General features: G+C 53.2%; 1 protein-coding gene and 2 long non-coding RNA genes across 3 annotated transcripts; 1 reads left to right on the top strand and 2 right to left on the bottom strand.

The window, feature by feature from the left end:
- Positions 1-334: 334 nt before the first annotated feature.
- Positions 335-10,266, top strand: DLL3 (delta like canonical Notch ligand 3). The gene is made up of 9 exons (XM_081516418.1): positions 335-1,659; positions 1,787-2,068; positions 3,226-3,283; positions 4,199-4,441; positions 5,357-5,574; positions 6,411-6,633; positions 8,399-8,978; positions 9,486-9,570; positions 10,060-10,266. Exons 1-9 carry the CDS (start codon positions 1,591-1,593, stop codon positions 10,063-10,065), a joined length of 1,764 nt encoding a protein of 587 aa, XP_081372544.1. The 5' UTR covers positions 335-1,590; the 3' UTR covers positions 10,066-10,266.
- On the bottom strand, positions 3,905-8,561 carry LOC145515606 (uncharacterized). Its single transcript, XR_014060936.1, has 3 exons — positions 8,377-8,561; positions 6,959-7,122; positions 3,905-4,414 (listed from the first exon to the last, which is right to left on the bottom strand). It is a non-coding gene; the product is annotated as an uncharacterized LOC145515606 (long non-coding RNA).
- Positions 10,267-11,241: 975 nt separating the features above from the next.
- Positions 11,242-14,374, bottom strand: LOC145515607 (uncharacterized). The gene is made up of 3 exons (XR_014060937.1): positions 14,074-14,374; positions 11,867-11,929; positions 11,242-11,496 (listed from the first exon to the last, which is right to left on the bottom strand). It is a non-coding gene; the product is annotated as an uncharacterized LOC145515607 (long non-coding RNA).
- Between the last annotated feature and the right edge of the window lie 48 nt (positions 14,375-14,422).

Below are 14,422 nucleotides of genomic sequence, written 5' to 3'. Positions count from 1 at the left end.
GGAGAAGTCTGAATGGTAAGAACAGAATTAAATAAGGAAGTTGAAAGCATACACAAGTAGAAGGAAAATCTGTGCAAAGAAAGCTGGGATGTTCTACACAATTGACCTTGGCCCTCCCCTGCCCGGAATTGCCCCATGACTCCCATCCTCAGGATGAGGAGCAAACTGTTTAGATTGAGTTCTTTCATTTGTTAAAAATGACAGAGCCCTCACTGTATGCCTGGCTCTACTGAGCTGTGCTGGATTGAGCACGTTTTCCAAAAGAAAATTATGTATGTATATAACTGAACTTGTATTTTCCTCTTTAATTATTAGCCTCTAAGTATGATTTTTTGTTGTTTTTTTTTTTAATTCTGGGGGGAGGAAAAAGTTTACTACATCTAAAGGGCTTTGCTCAGCACCTGGCACGGAGTAAAATGATTATGGCCAGAGGGCTGGAACATCTGCTCTAACTGGCTTGCCTTGCAGGTCCTGGAATACTAAGCGGCTTCTGGAGGACGCGGGGGTGGCCCCCTCTTCCATTCATCCTGGAGTGGAGGGAGCGGGCCCCTGATCCGTGAGGACAGAATTTCCTGCCCATTTGCTGCTCACACCTTCCGGAGGCCAAACGGGCAGCCCAGCTGCGGCCCTAAGGGGGAGGGGCGCGGCCGCCCGGCAGATGGCGGCATTTACATACAGCTGGGAGTCCCCTCTGAGGCGGGGGCTCCTCGCCTGGGCGTCTGGTGCGTCTGTGATGGGGTGTGGGGAAGGTTGGGAGGGTGGCTTTGTTTTGGGGAGGGGAACATACTTGAGCATGCAGGCACACACACGCATATGCACACACGGGTCCACAAAGAGCATTGGATCTTCATCGTATCCACACAGGGCTACACCCCTGCACCTTCCACGCCCAGACTCCTTCACACACAAATCCTCAGTCATTCACAGCCTTGTGCAGACGAACACAAACACAGCCACCGAGAGGCACCTGCACAGGCCACAAAGTCACAGGTTCCTACAACTATACAGGAGCTCACATTCAGGCATTCACCTGCACGGAGACGCATCTACATAGCCACGGCAATCTCAGAAAGTCACACAACCGTGAAATCATGTTCGTCGTCATTCTCCCGTGCAGGTGTATGCATGTGACCACCCCCCCACACACACACAATCTTAGAATTATTTACGACTTCACGAAGAGGTTTAACCATACACAGTTTCAGGCGCACATGGAGCTACACAATCTCACCTAGGCGCACAATCACAGTCACGTGTACCCTCTCCTTCCTGTAGCTCTTACTCACACCACACACATACTCACCCGAGTCTTAAAGTCATATCCAACCTTATACACGAGCTTAACCCCCAGCCCCACCCTGTCCTCAGTCACACAAGGTTGTGCCCACAACGGCATGTAAGATCACACACTCGCTACATTGCCTGTGGTCAGGACAGGATCTCACTGTCGCTCCAGCGCGCTCTCCTTCCCGTGCGACCTCCTCCCCTGGGGTCCCCCGAAGCCCGCGGCTGCCCGAAGGGGCGGAGCCGTCCTCTCAGATATAAGGCTCCGGAGCCCGCAGCTGCGGCTCCCAAGACCCCCGGGAGGCCATGGTCGCCCCGCAGATGCTCCAGCTCTTCTCCTCGACGGTGATCCTGGCGCTCTTTTTCCTTCCCCAGGTCAGAGCCAGAGTGGAAAGGGGGGATGGGGGGAGGGAGACCCGGGGGTCTTGGGGACGGGGCGCGGGGCGGATGAGACGCCTGGTTCCCCGTGGTCCCCCTCACGCGGTTCCCCTCTCCGCCCCAGGCACAGCCGGCCGGCGTCTTCGAGCTGCAGATCCACTCTTTCGGGCCAGGACCAGGTCCGGGCGCCCCGCGGTCCCCCTGCAAGGCCGGGAGCTCCTGCCGCCTCTTCTTCAGGGTCTGCCTAAAGCCAGGGCTCTCCGAGGACACCGCCGAGGCTCCTTGCACCCTGGGCGCGGCGCTGAGTGCGCGCGGACCGGCCTACACTGCGCAGCCGGGAGCGCCAGCGCCCGAACTGCGGATGCCAGACGGCCTCCTGCGCGTGCCCTTCCGGGACACCTGGCCGGTGAGACCCAGCCCCGGGTCATTCCCGTGTGGGGGCCTCACCCGAACCTCGGCTGCCATCTGCCCTCCAACTTCCAACACCCTGCCCCCGTGGGACTCCAAATTCCCAGAACCTCTATCTCCAATTCCACATTCTCACACGCAGAAACCCTACCCATGCGTGCGTGCTCAGTAACTAAGTTGTGTCCGACTCTTTGCGACTCAATTTTCTGACTCCAACTTGCCCCTAGGGATCCCAAATCCACCCTCCCCTCACCTACATCTCGAAGCCCGAATTCCCAGAACCCCATGCTAACCTGGAAATTCTCAATTCGCAGAACCCTCCCCATGTTCCTTGGGGATCCCTAAACACTGGGATCCTAATCTTTATCCCCAAATTTCCTTGCACCTGGGGACCCTTCCACACTCTGTCTTGGCTACCCTCAATATCTTCTCACCTTATCTCACACCTTTCAGTTGGGGCCTGTATCCATGACTTTTTCACCTCCAAAATCCTATTTCCCATCTCACAACCCCCAAAGCATAGGGGTGAACACAGGTTTTTTAAAATTCTAGACCCTTGTCTTTTTGGGGAAGTGACCTTCGCTTTTCCAGCCTCAGCTCCCTCATCTGTAAAACAAACGGGGGAGGGACCATCATGGTACATCACAGCAGTCCCTTTTGAGGGATTCAACTAGGTATCTTGAGTATAGTGCTTTCCACATAGTAAGTGCTCAATTGTCATTGTTCAGTCACTCAGTTGTGTCTGCCTCTTTGTGACCCCATGGACTGCAGCACACCAGGCTTCCCTGTCCTTCACCATCTCCCGGAGCTTGCTCAAACTCATGTCTATTGAGTCGATGATGCCATCCAACCATCTCGTCCTTTGTCGTCCCCTTCTCGTCCTGCCTTCAATCTTTCCCAGCATCAGGGTCTTTTCCAATGAGTCAGCTCTTCGTATCAGGTGGCCAAAGTATTGGAACTTCAGCATCAGTCCTTCCAGTGCTCAATAAAGACAGCCAAAACAGTCGTTCCTTCCCTAGGCCAGTCCCTCTGGGAACTGTCCGTGTCTGGTGTCCAGCACAGTCATCACTCTTTACGCCTAAAGTCAGGCCTTGACCAGTACCTGCCCTGACCACTGTCTTCTTTCTCTCCTCCCACCTCCCTCCACCCAACCAGGGCACCTTCTCTCTCATCATTGAAACCTGGAGAGAGGAGTTAGGTGGACAGATTGGAGGTGAGTGTCTTCAGTTCTGGGTCTTTGCTGCGGAGTGTGGGGGCTCCAGTGAGTTGGGGCATGATGTGAGGTCAAGGAGAGTGAGACTGGGCTGTCCGTAGGGTGGGGTGTTCACAGAATTGCTGCCCCCACGGTGTCGTCCCAGTTCTGGAGCGTGGCTGGGGCGCCGACAGCCCCAGGACTCCTGTGTGTTGATACAGAAATGTCCTGACATCAGATAAAGTGGGTTGGGGGCCGGGGGAAGCTTGCTCTCTTGGAATTGAGTCAGTGGAGCAGGATATACTATTTAACAGTCCTGCTCTGTCACCATCTGATTTTGAGAACCCAGGGTCCAAAATGAGTTACTTTCTTGTTCTTGTATGGAAAGCTCTTTCACCTTGTCCACATAGAGGGCCCCAGGAGCCCTTTGGGACGTTCCAGTTTCACCAGAGAGGTTTCAGGGAGGGAGGGTGATCTTAACCTTAATTGGAGGGGAACTTTGGTGCTATCTAAGACCCACAGTGGGGGTTCTGTTACCATTTTCATATAAGAAGATCCTGAGACACAATTTGGAGGTGTTTTGACCTCACTTCAAAGACTGTCATTGTCCGTTGACCATAAAGGGGTATCATACGTCCCAGGGTGGATAAGAGGTCTCTTAACTACTTTAATATACAAAGATCCTAGGGCAAAATACAGGTGCATTTCAGATACGTGAGAACCGTTATCATGATGGTCATCGGGATCGCGTCATCAAAGATCCCCAGGGCACACTGGCGGAGTTTGCAGCCTTGCTGAGTAACTGTCATCCTCAGGACTCAAAAGGCCTGTTTTGACCTCCTTGAGATGGGCAGGCAGAGTGCGAGCCTGCGCCCTTCGTCTCCAACCTGCGACTGAGTCGGGCCGCACCCCAGCACATCTCCCTTCTCCCCGCAGGTCCCGCCTGGAGCCTGCTGGCGCGCGTGGCAGGCCGGCGTCGCTTGGCGGCCGGGGGCCCGTGGACCCGGGACGTGCAGCGCGCAGGCGCCTGGGAGCTGCGCTTCTCCTACCGTGCGCGCTGCGAGCCGCCGGCCGTCGGGGCTGCGTGCGCGCGCCTCTGCCGCTCGCGTGCCGCCTCCTTGCGGTGTGATCCGGAACTGCGCCCCTGCACGCCTGTTGAGGACGAGTGCGAGGCACTGCGTGAGTCCTGCGTTCCACCTCACCCCATCCCGTCACGGCCTCCAGGCCCCTTTCACAGCCTGGTTACCCGCTTCAGGGAACTGGGGACCCGAGAACCCCCCCCTCCCCAGCTCCACTCAGGGACTTCAGCCCACTCCCAGGATCCAGATACCACCTTCAGGGAAAGCTCTGCCTGGACACTCCAGCCCTGTTCTCTCTTCCCAGCACTCTTGTCTCCCCCAGTTGGAACCCCACACCCATTTCCCATTTTGTATCCTCAGTTCCTCCCCTAATCCATACTCACGCCCCCTTCCCGATGCTCGGACCCCAAAGCTCTTCTAATTCTGGGGCTTTCCTACTCCCACTCAGGAGTTTGGGTAGCTCCACCTATTCCCTGCTGCCCCGCCCCACCAATCCCCGCTCCCCGAGATTGCACTCCAGACCCCACTGTGTTCTAAAGCTTGGGATCCCCACCCCTACCTGGATACCCCAGTGTCTGAGCCCCTAGAACTCCCAGGCTTACCATATCCTCCCAGACCCGCCCTAATCCAAGGCCCTCCCATTTCCCCTGAAAGGCCAGGGGGCAGGGGTCCCTCCTCAATCCTGTTTTCCTTTCTTCTCCTCTCTCCAGGTTCAGACCTGGGAGCTCCCACTCCTTTCTCCTTCCAAGAGCACGGACTCTGGAACTCATTGATCTGGGTTTTAAATCCTCACTCTACTGCTTCCTTGCTGGGTGAATCACCCTGCCTCTTGGGGCCTTAATTTCCCTGTCTGTAAACTGGGGGTCTCAGTACCGTGTAGCCCAGAAGGTTGTCAGTCACAAAGATCAAACGAGGGATGCAGGCAAAGTGCTCAGAATTGTCTCTGATTTCCTATCCTCCTGACTCTGCCCTTCATCAATATTCCTCTTCCCTCTGCCTCTCCTTCCCCCCACAGCGGTGTGTCGAGCAGGCTGCAGCCCAGAGCACGGCTTCTGTGAGCAGCCTGATGAGTGTCGATGCCTAGAGGGCTGGACGGGGCCCCTCTGCACGATCCCTGTCTCCAGGAGCAGCTGCTTCAGCTCCGGGGGCCCATCGTCTGCCACCACTGGATGCCTTGTACCTGGGCCTGGGCCCTGTGATGGGAACCCGTGTGCCAATGGGGGTAGCTGTAGTGTCAGTATCAACCCTCCCACCTCATCCTGGGCCATACTTTACTTGGGGAATCCCCTGTCTGGGGCTCCATGACACAAGGAGGCTGGTGGTAGCTATCAGGGAGGGCTTCCTAGAGGTCTCCAGCCTGCATCTGAGGCCCTGAAGTAGGATGAGGTGACGGGGGTTGGGGAGAGCAGACCCAGTGGGTGGCACCTAAAGCTGTGGATGTGGGAATGCTGAGGGATCCTGTCGGGTAGGGAACAACTCAGGGCTCAGGTAAGAGTGGTGGGACCAGGTGGGTTGAGCATCAGAGAAGACTTCCTGGAGATGGGCCGGGGCTGGGCTTCTGAAGTTCAGTTTGGTGGATGGGGGGTGATTGGAGAAGCTAGACCAGATGAGTGGCCTGGGGGAAGCAAAGGTGGTGGTGGGGGTGAGCCTGGGATGAAGCAGAGCCCAGTGAAGGGGACAGTGACAAACACTCAGAGTTCAAGTTAGTGGGAGAGTGTGAGAAAGGGAGACCCAGGGAAGGCTTAGAGCTAGCACCTGGAATTAGGCCTGGGCCATGCAGGCAGCACCGGGGAGGGCAGACAGGGTGGGCATTTGATTGGCAAAGGTGTAGAGGTGGGAATGGAATCTCTCTGGGCCTCCAGAGCCTCCCCTCTGTGGGGCTGGATGGGCAGACCCAGACACATGGAACAGAGGGGTTGTCTTGGCCCAGGGACTTCCCCAGGAGGTCTCTGTGACCTGAGAGGTGGGACTGGACAGGGAGCAGCCCCCTCCAGTGGCCCAGAGTGAGGAGGGGGACGGGGTTTTGCTCCAAGGGGATGCTGATCCCAAGTCTTCTTGCCTGTGCCCAGGAGACCCTGGGATCCTTCGAATGCACCTGTCCCCGAGGGTTCTATGGGTTGCGGTGTGAGGTGAGCGGGGTGACATGTGCGGATGGACCTTGCTTCAACGGTGGCTTGTGTGTGGGAGGCACAGACCCCGACTCTGCCTACATCTGCCACTGCCTGCCCGGATTCCAAGGCTCCAATTGTGAGAAGAGGGTGGACCGGTGCAGCCTGCAGCCATGCCGGAATGGTGAGGTGGGGAGAACAGAGCGGTGAGGGATGAAGGTGGGGGTCCCTGCATGGTCAGTGGGCAAGAAAAGGGCTTGGCTCACACAGTCCCGGGGCGGGGGAAATCCTGACTTTGCCCTGAGGCCTGAGGAAGTGATCCTTACCCCACTGCCCAGCCCGTTTGTTTTGTGAACCAGGTGAAATGATATTCCTATCTCAGAAATATTTGTTGAGCATCCACTGTGTGTCAGGCTAGGCTGTGTTCTGGGAATACAGTAGGAAATGAGATGAAAACCCCCACCCTCAGAGAGGAACTTCCCAGGTGGCGCTAGTGGTAAAGAACCCACCTTTCAATGCAGGTAGACATAAGAGACGCAGGTTTGATCCCTGGGTCAGGGAAATCCCCTGGAGGAGGGCACGGCAACTCACTCCAGTATTCTTGCCTGGAGAATCCCATGGACAGAGGAACCTAGCAGGCTGCAGTTCATAGGATCACCCATGACTGAAACGACTTTGTATGCACACACACACACACACACACACACACACACACAGTGAGTAAATAAAGGTTAGATGGTGATAAAAGCTAAGAAGAAGACAGAGGGGGAGTGGGGAGTAGTGTGTATGGGTGGCAGATTGACATTTTAGCTAGAATGGGTAGGGAAGGTCATGCTGAAGGTAGGGAGGGAGTCATGTGGGGGTCTGAGGGAAGAGTATCTTCCAGGAGGAGGGATGAGCACATGCAAAGACCTTGAGGCAGGAATGTGCCTGGTGTGCTGAGGACTGTGGGGAAGCAAGTGTGGCCGGAGCAGAGTGAGTGAGGGGAGAGTGGTGAGAGATGAGGTCAGGGAGGTGACGGGGACAGAGCCTGTAGGGCTTCATGGGTTACGGGGAGGGTTTTGGTGTTACCCTGAGGGAGACAGAGCCACAGGAGACTGACCAGTGGAGAGACCTGATTTGATATAGGTATTAAAACATTAAAGGAGATCATGAATGTGAAGGGCTCAGCGAGCTCTTCTTATAATACTTGTTGTTCAGCTGCTAAATCGTGTCGGACTTTCTGTGACCCCATGGTCTGTAGCCCGCCAGGCTCCTCTGTCCTTGGGATTCCCCAGGCAAGAATGCTGGAGTTGGGTTGCCATTTCCTTCTCCAGAGGATCTTCCCGAACCGAGCCACGAGGGAAGCCTATTATAAGCCTACTACTCTCCAAAACACTCGTTAAGTGTGTTTACTCTGGACTGAGTGGTACTGGGGACACAGCAGTGACCAGGACAGCTCTGAGCTCTGTCCTCAGAGGGGTATCAGTCCAGAGGGGAAGACAGAGGCGTCCTCAGACAGAGCCAGCAGTGGCTAAGGGAGCGCAGGGCTGGGATGGCGGAAGAATCAGAGATGGCTTCCTGGAGGGAGGGGCCGCCTGGGCCCACCTGAGAAGAGACCAGGGGAAAAGAATGGGAGAAAAGGAGGAAGAGAAACGGGGGGAGGAGGCAAGCGCAAAGGCTAGGTGTTTCCGACCCGTCGTTCTGGAACTGTTAACTATTTCAGTACGGTTAAAGCCGAGACAAAAAGAGACAAGAAACACAGAACCAAAGAGGTGTGAGGCTGTCAATCCAAGACCACTCGGGGGAAAAGGAGGCGGGCCGGCTTTCCAGGCAAACTCCCAGGGGCCTTAAATTTAACGAGATTAGAGGGGGGCCAGAGAAGAGGTGAGGGCGGGGATTTCCGAGCTGAGAAAAAGAAGCGCGGGCGGGTTGGGGAAGCCTCTACCCTGACGCTCCCTTCCCCACAGGCGGACTCTGCTTGGATCTGGGCCACGCCCTCCGCTGCCGCTGCCGCGCCGGCTTCGCGGGGCCGCGCTGCGAGCACGACCTGGAAGACTGCACCGGCCACACCTGCGCCAACGGCGGCACTTGCCTGGAAGGCGGCGGCGCGCGCCGCTGCTCCTGCGCGCTGGGCTTCGGCGGCCGCGACTGTCGGGAGCGCGCCGACCCGTGCGCCGCGCGCCCCTGCGCCCACGGCGGCCGCTGCTACGCTCACTTCTCCGGCCTCGTCTGCGCCTGCGCGCCGGGCTACATGGGCGCGCGGTGCGAGTTCCCGGTTCACCCCGACGGCGCGGGCACATTGCCCGCGGCCCAGCCCGGCCTGAGGCAGGGGGACCCGCAGCGCTTCCTTTTGCCGCCGGCTTTGGGACTGCTGGTGGCCGCGGGGTTGGCCGGCGCTGCGCTCTTGCTGGTCCACGTGCGACGCCGTGGCCCTAGCCGGGATTCTGGGCGTCGCTTGTTGGCAGGGACCCCGGAGCCGTCGGTCCACGCGCTCCCTGATGCACTCAACAACATGAGGACGCGGGAAGGTCCCGGGGACGGCCCGAGGTGAGGGGCTCGATCGCAGACGTAAGCCTTGTGCTCCTTGGCTGCTTTCATCAATCTCTATGGTGCAATTGGCCTGAGTCCTTGATGGACCTTCCTGATTGGTCCATTTCTCTCCAGCCTTTTTCTGGTTGGGTCGTTTCACAAGTCCCTTACTTGGCTTTGGGTTCTTCGGAGAAGGCAATGGCACCTCACTCCAGTACTCTTGCCTGGAAAGTCCCATGGACGGAGGAGCCTGGTGGGCTGCAGTCCTTGGGGTGGCTAAGAGTCGGACATGACTGAGCGACTTCATTTTCGCTTTTCACTTTCATGCACTGGAGAAGGAAATGGCAACCCACTCCAGTGTTCTTGCCTGGAGAATCCCAGGGACGGGGAAGCCTGGTGGGCTTCCATCTATGGGGTCGCACAGAGTCAGACACGACTGAAGCGACTTAGCAGCAGCAGCTGTGGGGGTGGGAAAACAGGATATGAGAATTTAAAGGGTCTGGATCTTACTTTTCTCCCCCGTAGCCTGTCCTCAGACTGGAATCACCCTGAAGATGGAGACGCCCGTTCAATTTACGTCATATCTGCTCCTTCCATCTATGCTCCAGAGGTAGTTAACCCACCTCTCCCTGCTCTGCGCACTTTGGGCGCAATGGACAGAGGCAGCCCCTGCTTTTCCTGTAGATCCCCTTTCTCTGTAAAATGGGGGTGGGGTGGGGGTGGGTAGAGTCTCTGGAAGATTCTAAAGGCCACTTTTCAGTTTTGACTTGATTTAGTTCTGTTTGCATCCCTTTTACTGTCCTTTTGAGCTCCTTGGCATCTTCTCTTTAGATGGACCTTTGGCCTCAAGAGGTGGCCAAAGCTTCAGGCTAGAGCTTCTCCACTGATTTCCACTCCCTGGAGAGAAGGAGGAGAGGCAGAAGGGCAGCCCCTCTCCCCCTTATTTTGGCCCTGCCCATTGGCTTGGGGGATCTTAGTCCTCGGTTCAGGGATGGAACCCAGGTCTCCGGCATTGAAAGCCTGGATTCTTAACCACTGGACCACCAGGGAAGTTCCAGAGGCCACCCTTTCTAATGCTTCCTACTTATTCTGTTTCTAGGCTTGACCTGGCCCTTCTCCATCAGCACGTGGAGACAGAACCTGAATATTTTTGTGTTCTCTGCTTCAGACACTTTGGAGTTCAAGCTGGAAGGGGTGATGGGGAGAATTTTGCCATTGGAAGTTGTACATAGTGGTTATTTATCTCCTGTCTCTCTTTCTCTCCCCATCCCTCCAGAGACATCTATAAAAGCTCTTAGTTCGATCAGCTTTGACTCATCAAGTTGAGTGCTTTGTATGTGGTGTTGGGGCTGAGGGAAGAGATTTTTGTCTCCTGAGAAGAATAGACAGGACTCTGTTGCAGAGGGTTGGAAATAACTCAAAGTTGTTTAAATAAACAAGAGAACTTATTAGTTCATGAAATTAAAAATCCCGTGGCAGGTGTCGCTTCAGCAGGACTGAGTTCAGAGGCTCAATGTTTTTCTCCAGTTGTCTCTGGGAGGACTTCATAGGTAGGATGGATGGGCTTTCACTGCCCCTGGCTTGTCACATGGCCTTCCTTGAACTAGTGGCCAGGCAAGTATGACTTATTGTGATTGGCCAGGCTTGGCCATTTGTCTGGTGTGTGGCAGGGATTAAGGTTAGCCTGTTCAAATCACATGGAATATGTGGGCAAAAGAGTGTCCCTTTTTCTACCAAAAGTCAGGATTTGTTATTAATACTAGATGTAAGTACTGTGTGTGGCAGGCAAACAAACAGAACCAGGTGGTGAGAACAGAAAGAACCTATTGTACAGAGGAATGGGAGGCTCAGAGAGTAGGGTAATTGTTGCAGCTCCTCCCTAATGAGATGGAGCAAGTCTAAGATCTAGTGGAGAGGGGGATACCTTCCTAAATTTGAGGACTATCCTAAAACAGTGCATCATACATCTAATACTACTTCGACCACTGAAGCTATTAAAAGTCTGCATCGGGACCTCTCTGGCTCTGCAGTAGTTAAGACTCCACACTTCTCCGTGTGGTGTGGTACAGCCAAATAAATAAATGAATGAATTTTTTAAAAAGCCCACATCAGCCAATTTCTGCCAGTCCTCCTTCCGCATATTTTCTAATGGCTGGGACAGTGCCCAAACACCTTTGGAAATGAGCAAAACCATAGGGGTGAAAGATGAGAGAACAGTGAGAAAAGTAACAACAAATGAAGGAGTCCTTCTATGAAGGACATCAGCCAAGAGATCCACATATTCTTTTTAAAAAATTTTTTATTGAAGTGTAGTTGATTTACATATATTCTTTTAATTTAGTCGACACATATCATATTGGATACATACCTATATGTACAAACTCCTCTTTCACGTTTCACCATATTGAACTTCTGTGTCATGAGGATTATCTGTACCATTAAGGAATGTGGACATTGAAGGACTTCCCTGGTGATCCAGTGTTTAAGACTCCACGCATCCAATGCATGAGGCTCAGGTTTGATTCCTGGTGGGGAGCTAGGATCCCACATTCCACGTGGAACAGCCAAAAAGTAAAAATCAAAGAAAAAAAAGGGGGAGGGAATATGGACATGGAAGCAAAAGCCTATCATCAAATAATATTTAAATTGAGATTAAAGGCAGACATCAACACCAGCCCCATTATTCCTTCAAAGACGAAGTTGCTATTCAGAGCCCAAGTCTTTGCTGCCTTGAACAAATTATGCCATCTGCCAAGAGTGCAGAACTCAGTTTAAAAACAAAGATGGAAAGATACCTTACCCTCATCACGTGTTTTTGATCAATGACGCCGTAAAATCTGAAAGTGGGCAGCTGAATCCCGTGGGCTCTCTCTTTGATGTAGTTCCTTGTGTTAAGGATGACTTACCTGTCTCAGAATCTTGGCAGCATCACTGTACACATCTCTGAGTCATCACAGGAACAGTACTGGCTGGATTATCAAAGAGCGATGGTCAGAGTTCTGATTCACCACCATAAGGGAAGAGTCCCACACCCGAGTCAGCAGGCCCTTTAAAACACAGGGTTTATTCCATGGCTTTGCCTCACAGGCTGCTGTAGGCTTAGCCTAAGCTAGCAGCTTCTGGGGCAGGGAAGACCATCTTGGATGATCAGTGCTTACAGGGAAGAGAAAGTTATTCTGGTCCAAATCCTTCACTTTAAAGGTGAAAGGAGGGAGAGCCCCAGAGGACTAAGGTGTAAGGTATTCCACACCAAGGAGAAACTGGTCCTTTTTTCCTCTTTTGGCAGAGCTTTAAATCTTTCAGGTGTACACTTACTGCATTTAGCACAATGGCAATAGTAAATAAAGTAACCTAAATGACCACTCCAAAAAAAGCAAAAACAAAGACAATTCCCCACCACCTCACCTAGCCAGGGACTTCCCTGGTGGTCCAATGGTTAAGAATCTGCCTTGCAATACAGGAGTTTGATCCCTAGTGGGAACTAAGATCCCATTTGCCTCAGGGCAACAAAAGCCTGTGCACCACAAGCTTACTGAGCCTGTGTGCCACAACTAGAGTTCATGGGCCACAAGGAAAGATCCAGCATGCTGCAACTAAGATCCGATGCAGCCAAAACAAATAAATAAAAAAAAAACCCAAAGCTTACAAACACATAGAAATCCGACTGCTTTGGTTCAGATCTTGGTTCTGCCACTTATTCAAACAAGTCACTTTACCTCTCTCTTCTGTAAAATGAGTCTAGTAATAGAATCTGCTTCAGAAGGTTGTGAGTAGTGAGTTAATAACTACAAGCGTTTTATAACAGAGGCTGGCATATGATAGATAGCTGCTCAGTAAATGTTAGTTCTCAATATTATGCTATAAGAGGAAAGCTTGTTTCAAGTTCTTTTCACAGAGGGGCAAACTGAAGCCCAAAGATGTGGTAGAGGCTTACCCAGCATCACACAGAAACTTCAGTCTTTCTTGATCCTCCTGGTTTTGGGAACCCAGGCCCAAAATTTAGCACAGGAAGGACTCTCAGAGGTTGAGAAGCACTGTAGGCTTCTGCTTGAAACTCTTCCATGAATCTGAATAAGGTCTGTACCTGACCTAATAGTATGGACTAGTTGGTTTTGATAATGTACTGTAGTAACTTAAGATGTTGTTATTGAGGAAAGCTGAGTGAAAGCTACACTGGGATTCTCTGTACTATTTTCCCAACTTTTGGTAAGTGTTACAACTGTTGCAGGAGCTTCCCTGGTGGCTCAATGGTAAAGAATCTGCCACTTGCCAATGCAGGAGACACGGGTTCTATCCCTGGTCTGGGAAAATCCTACATGCCATGGAGCAACTAAGCTCGTGTGCCACAACTTCTGAGTCCATGCTCTAGAGCCCGGGAACCGCAATTACTGAAGCCTCTGCACATCCTAGAGTCTGTGCTCCTTAACAAGAGAAGTCACTGCAGTGAGAAGCCAGAGCACCACAACTTGAGAATAGTCCCTGTTCACTGCAACTAGAGAAAAGCCTGAGCAACAACAAAGACCCAGCACAGTCAAAAATAAATAAAATTATATTTTAAAAGCTGTTTCAAAATAAAAAGACATTTATTGAGTGCCTACTGTGTGCCAGGCCTTGTTGTAGGAGCTGGGGATTCAGCAGTGAGCCAGACAAGTTACCACCATGGAGGAGCTCACAGTGTGATAGAGCCCTGTGCCCAGGGCTCTGTGTCGGGACCCTGGAGTCTGATGGCTGTGGTTTGAATCCTGGTTCTGCCACATACCAGCTATGGGCGTGTGCATAGCATTTAGCACTATGTGAATGTAAGATCTGTTGTTATTCTTCTCCAGGTCACCTCTTCTAGGAAGCCTTCTCTGATTGCCTCAGACTGACTCTAGCACCTCTGCTGGGATCCCACAAGTCCCCATGTTTCCTCACCATATCTCTAACTCCTCTGCCTCTGCCTCCTCCACCCTCACTCAGACATCACTGGAATGTCATTGTTTAGTAAGCGGTATATCTCCCCTGGGCTTTGCAGGTGGCTCAGTGGTGAAGAATCCACCACCTGCCAGTGCAAGAGACACAGGCTCCATTCCTGGGTCAGGAAGAACCCCTGGAAGAGGAAATGGCAACTCACTCCAGTATTCTTGCCTGGAGAATCCGATGGACAGAGGAGCCTGGTGAGCTACAGTCCCTGGGATCGCAGAGTCGGACACTCGCATATCTCCCCTGCTGGACATGGAGCCTGATCTCCGGACCGGGTCTTTCCTGACTGCTGTGTCCGAAGAGTCACCCAGATCAGGAGGGCCCACATTGCAGGCGCTCGATAAACATATAGTGAATGCCTGAACATTAAGGACATTGGCAACTGGAGGTAGGGATTCAGGGGGTGAGAGTTATCAGGTGAGATCCAGAGGTCCCCGCCCCATCCCCGGCTCAGAGCAGTAGAATCCGCGCGCCCAATGGAACCCTGCGCAACAGCGCCG

This window comes from Giraffa tippelskirchi, chromosome 7 (assembly GCF_054371585.1).
Source record: "Giraffa tippelskirchi isolate mGirTip1 chromosome 7, T2T-mGirTip1v1.2.pri, whole genome shotgun sequence".
In the NCBI taxonomy this organism is placed as follows: domain Eukaryota; kingdom Metazoa; phylum Chordata; class Mammalia; order Artiodactyla; family Giraffidae; genus Giraffa; species Giraffa tippelskirchi.
This window is presented reverse-complemented; position numbering and strand designations above follow the sequence as displayed.

Bases quoted from the DNA above. Each gene is read 5' to 3' on its own strand.
- DLL3 (XM_081516418.1), top strand. From the start codon at position 1,591: ATGGTCGCCCCGCAGATGCTCCAGCTCTTCTCCTCGACGGTGATCCTG. The intron at 2,069-3,225 runs GTGAGACCCAGC...CCACCCAACCAG, and splicing joins CCTTCCGGGACACCTGGCCG to GGCACCTTCTCTCTCATCAT. The intron at 3,284-4,198 runs GTGAGTGTCTTC...TTCTCCCCGCAG, and splicing joins GTTAGGTGGACAGATTGGAG to GTCCCGCCTGGAGCCTGCTG.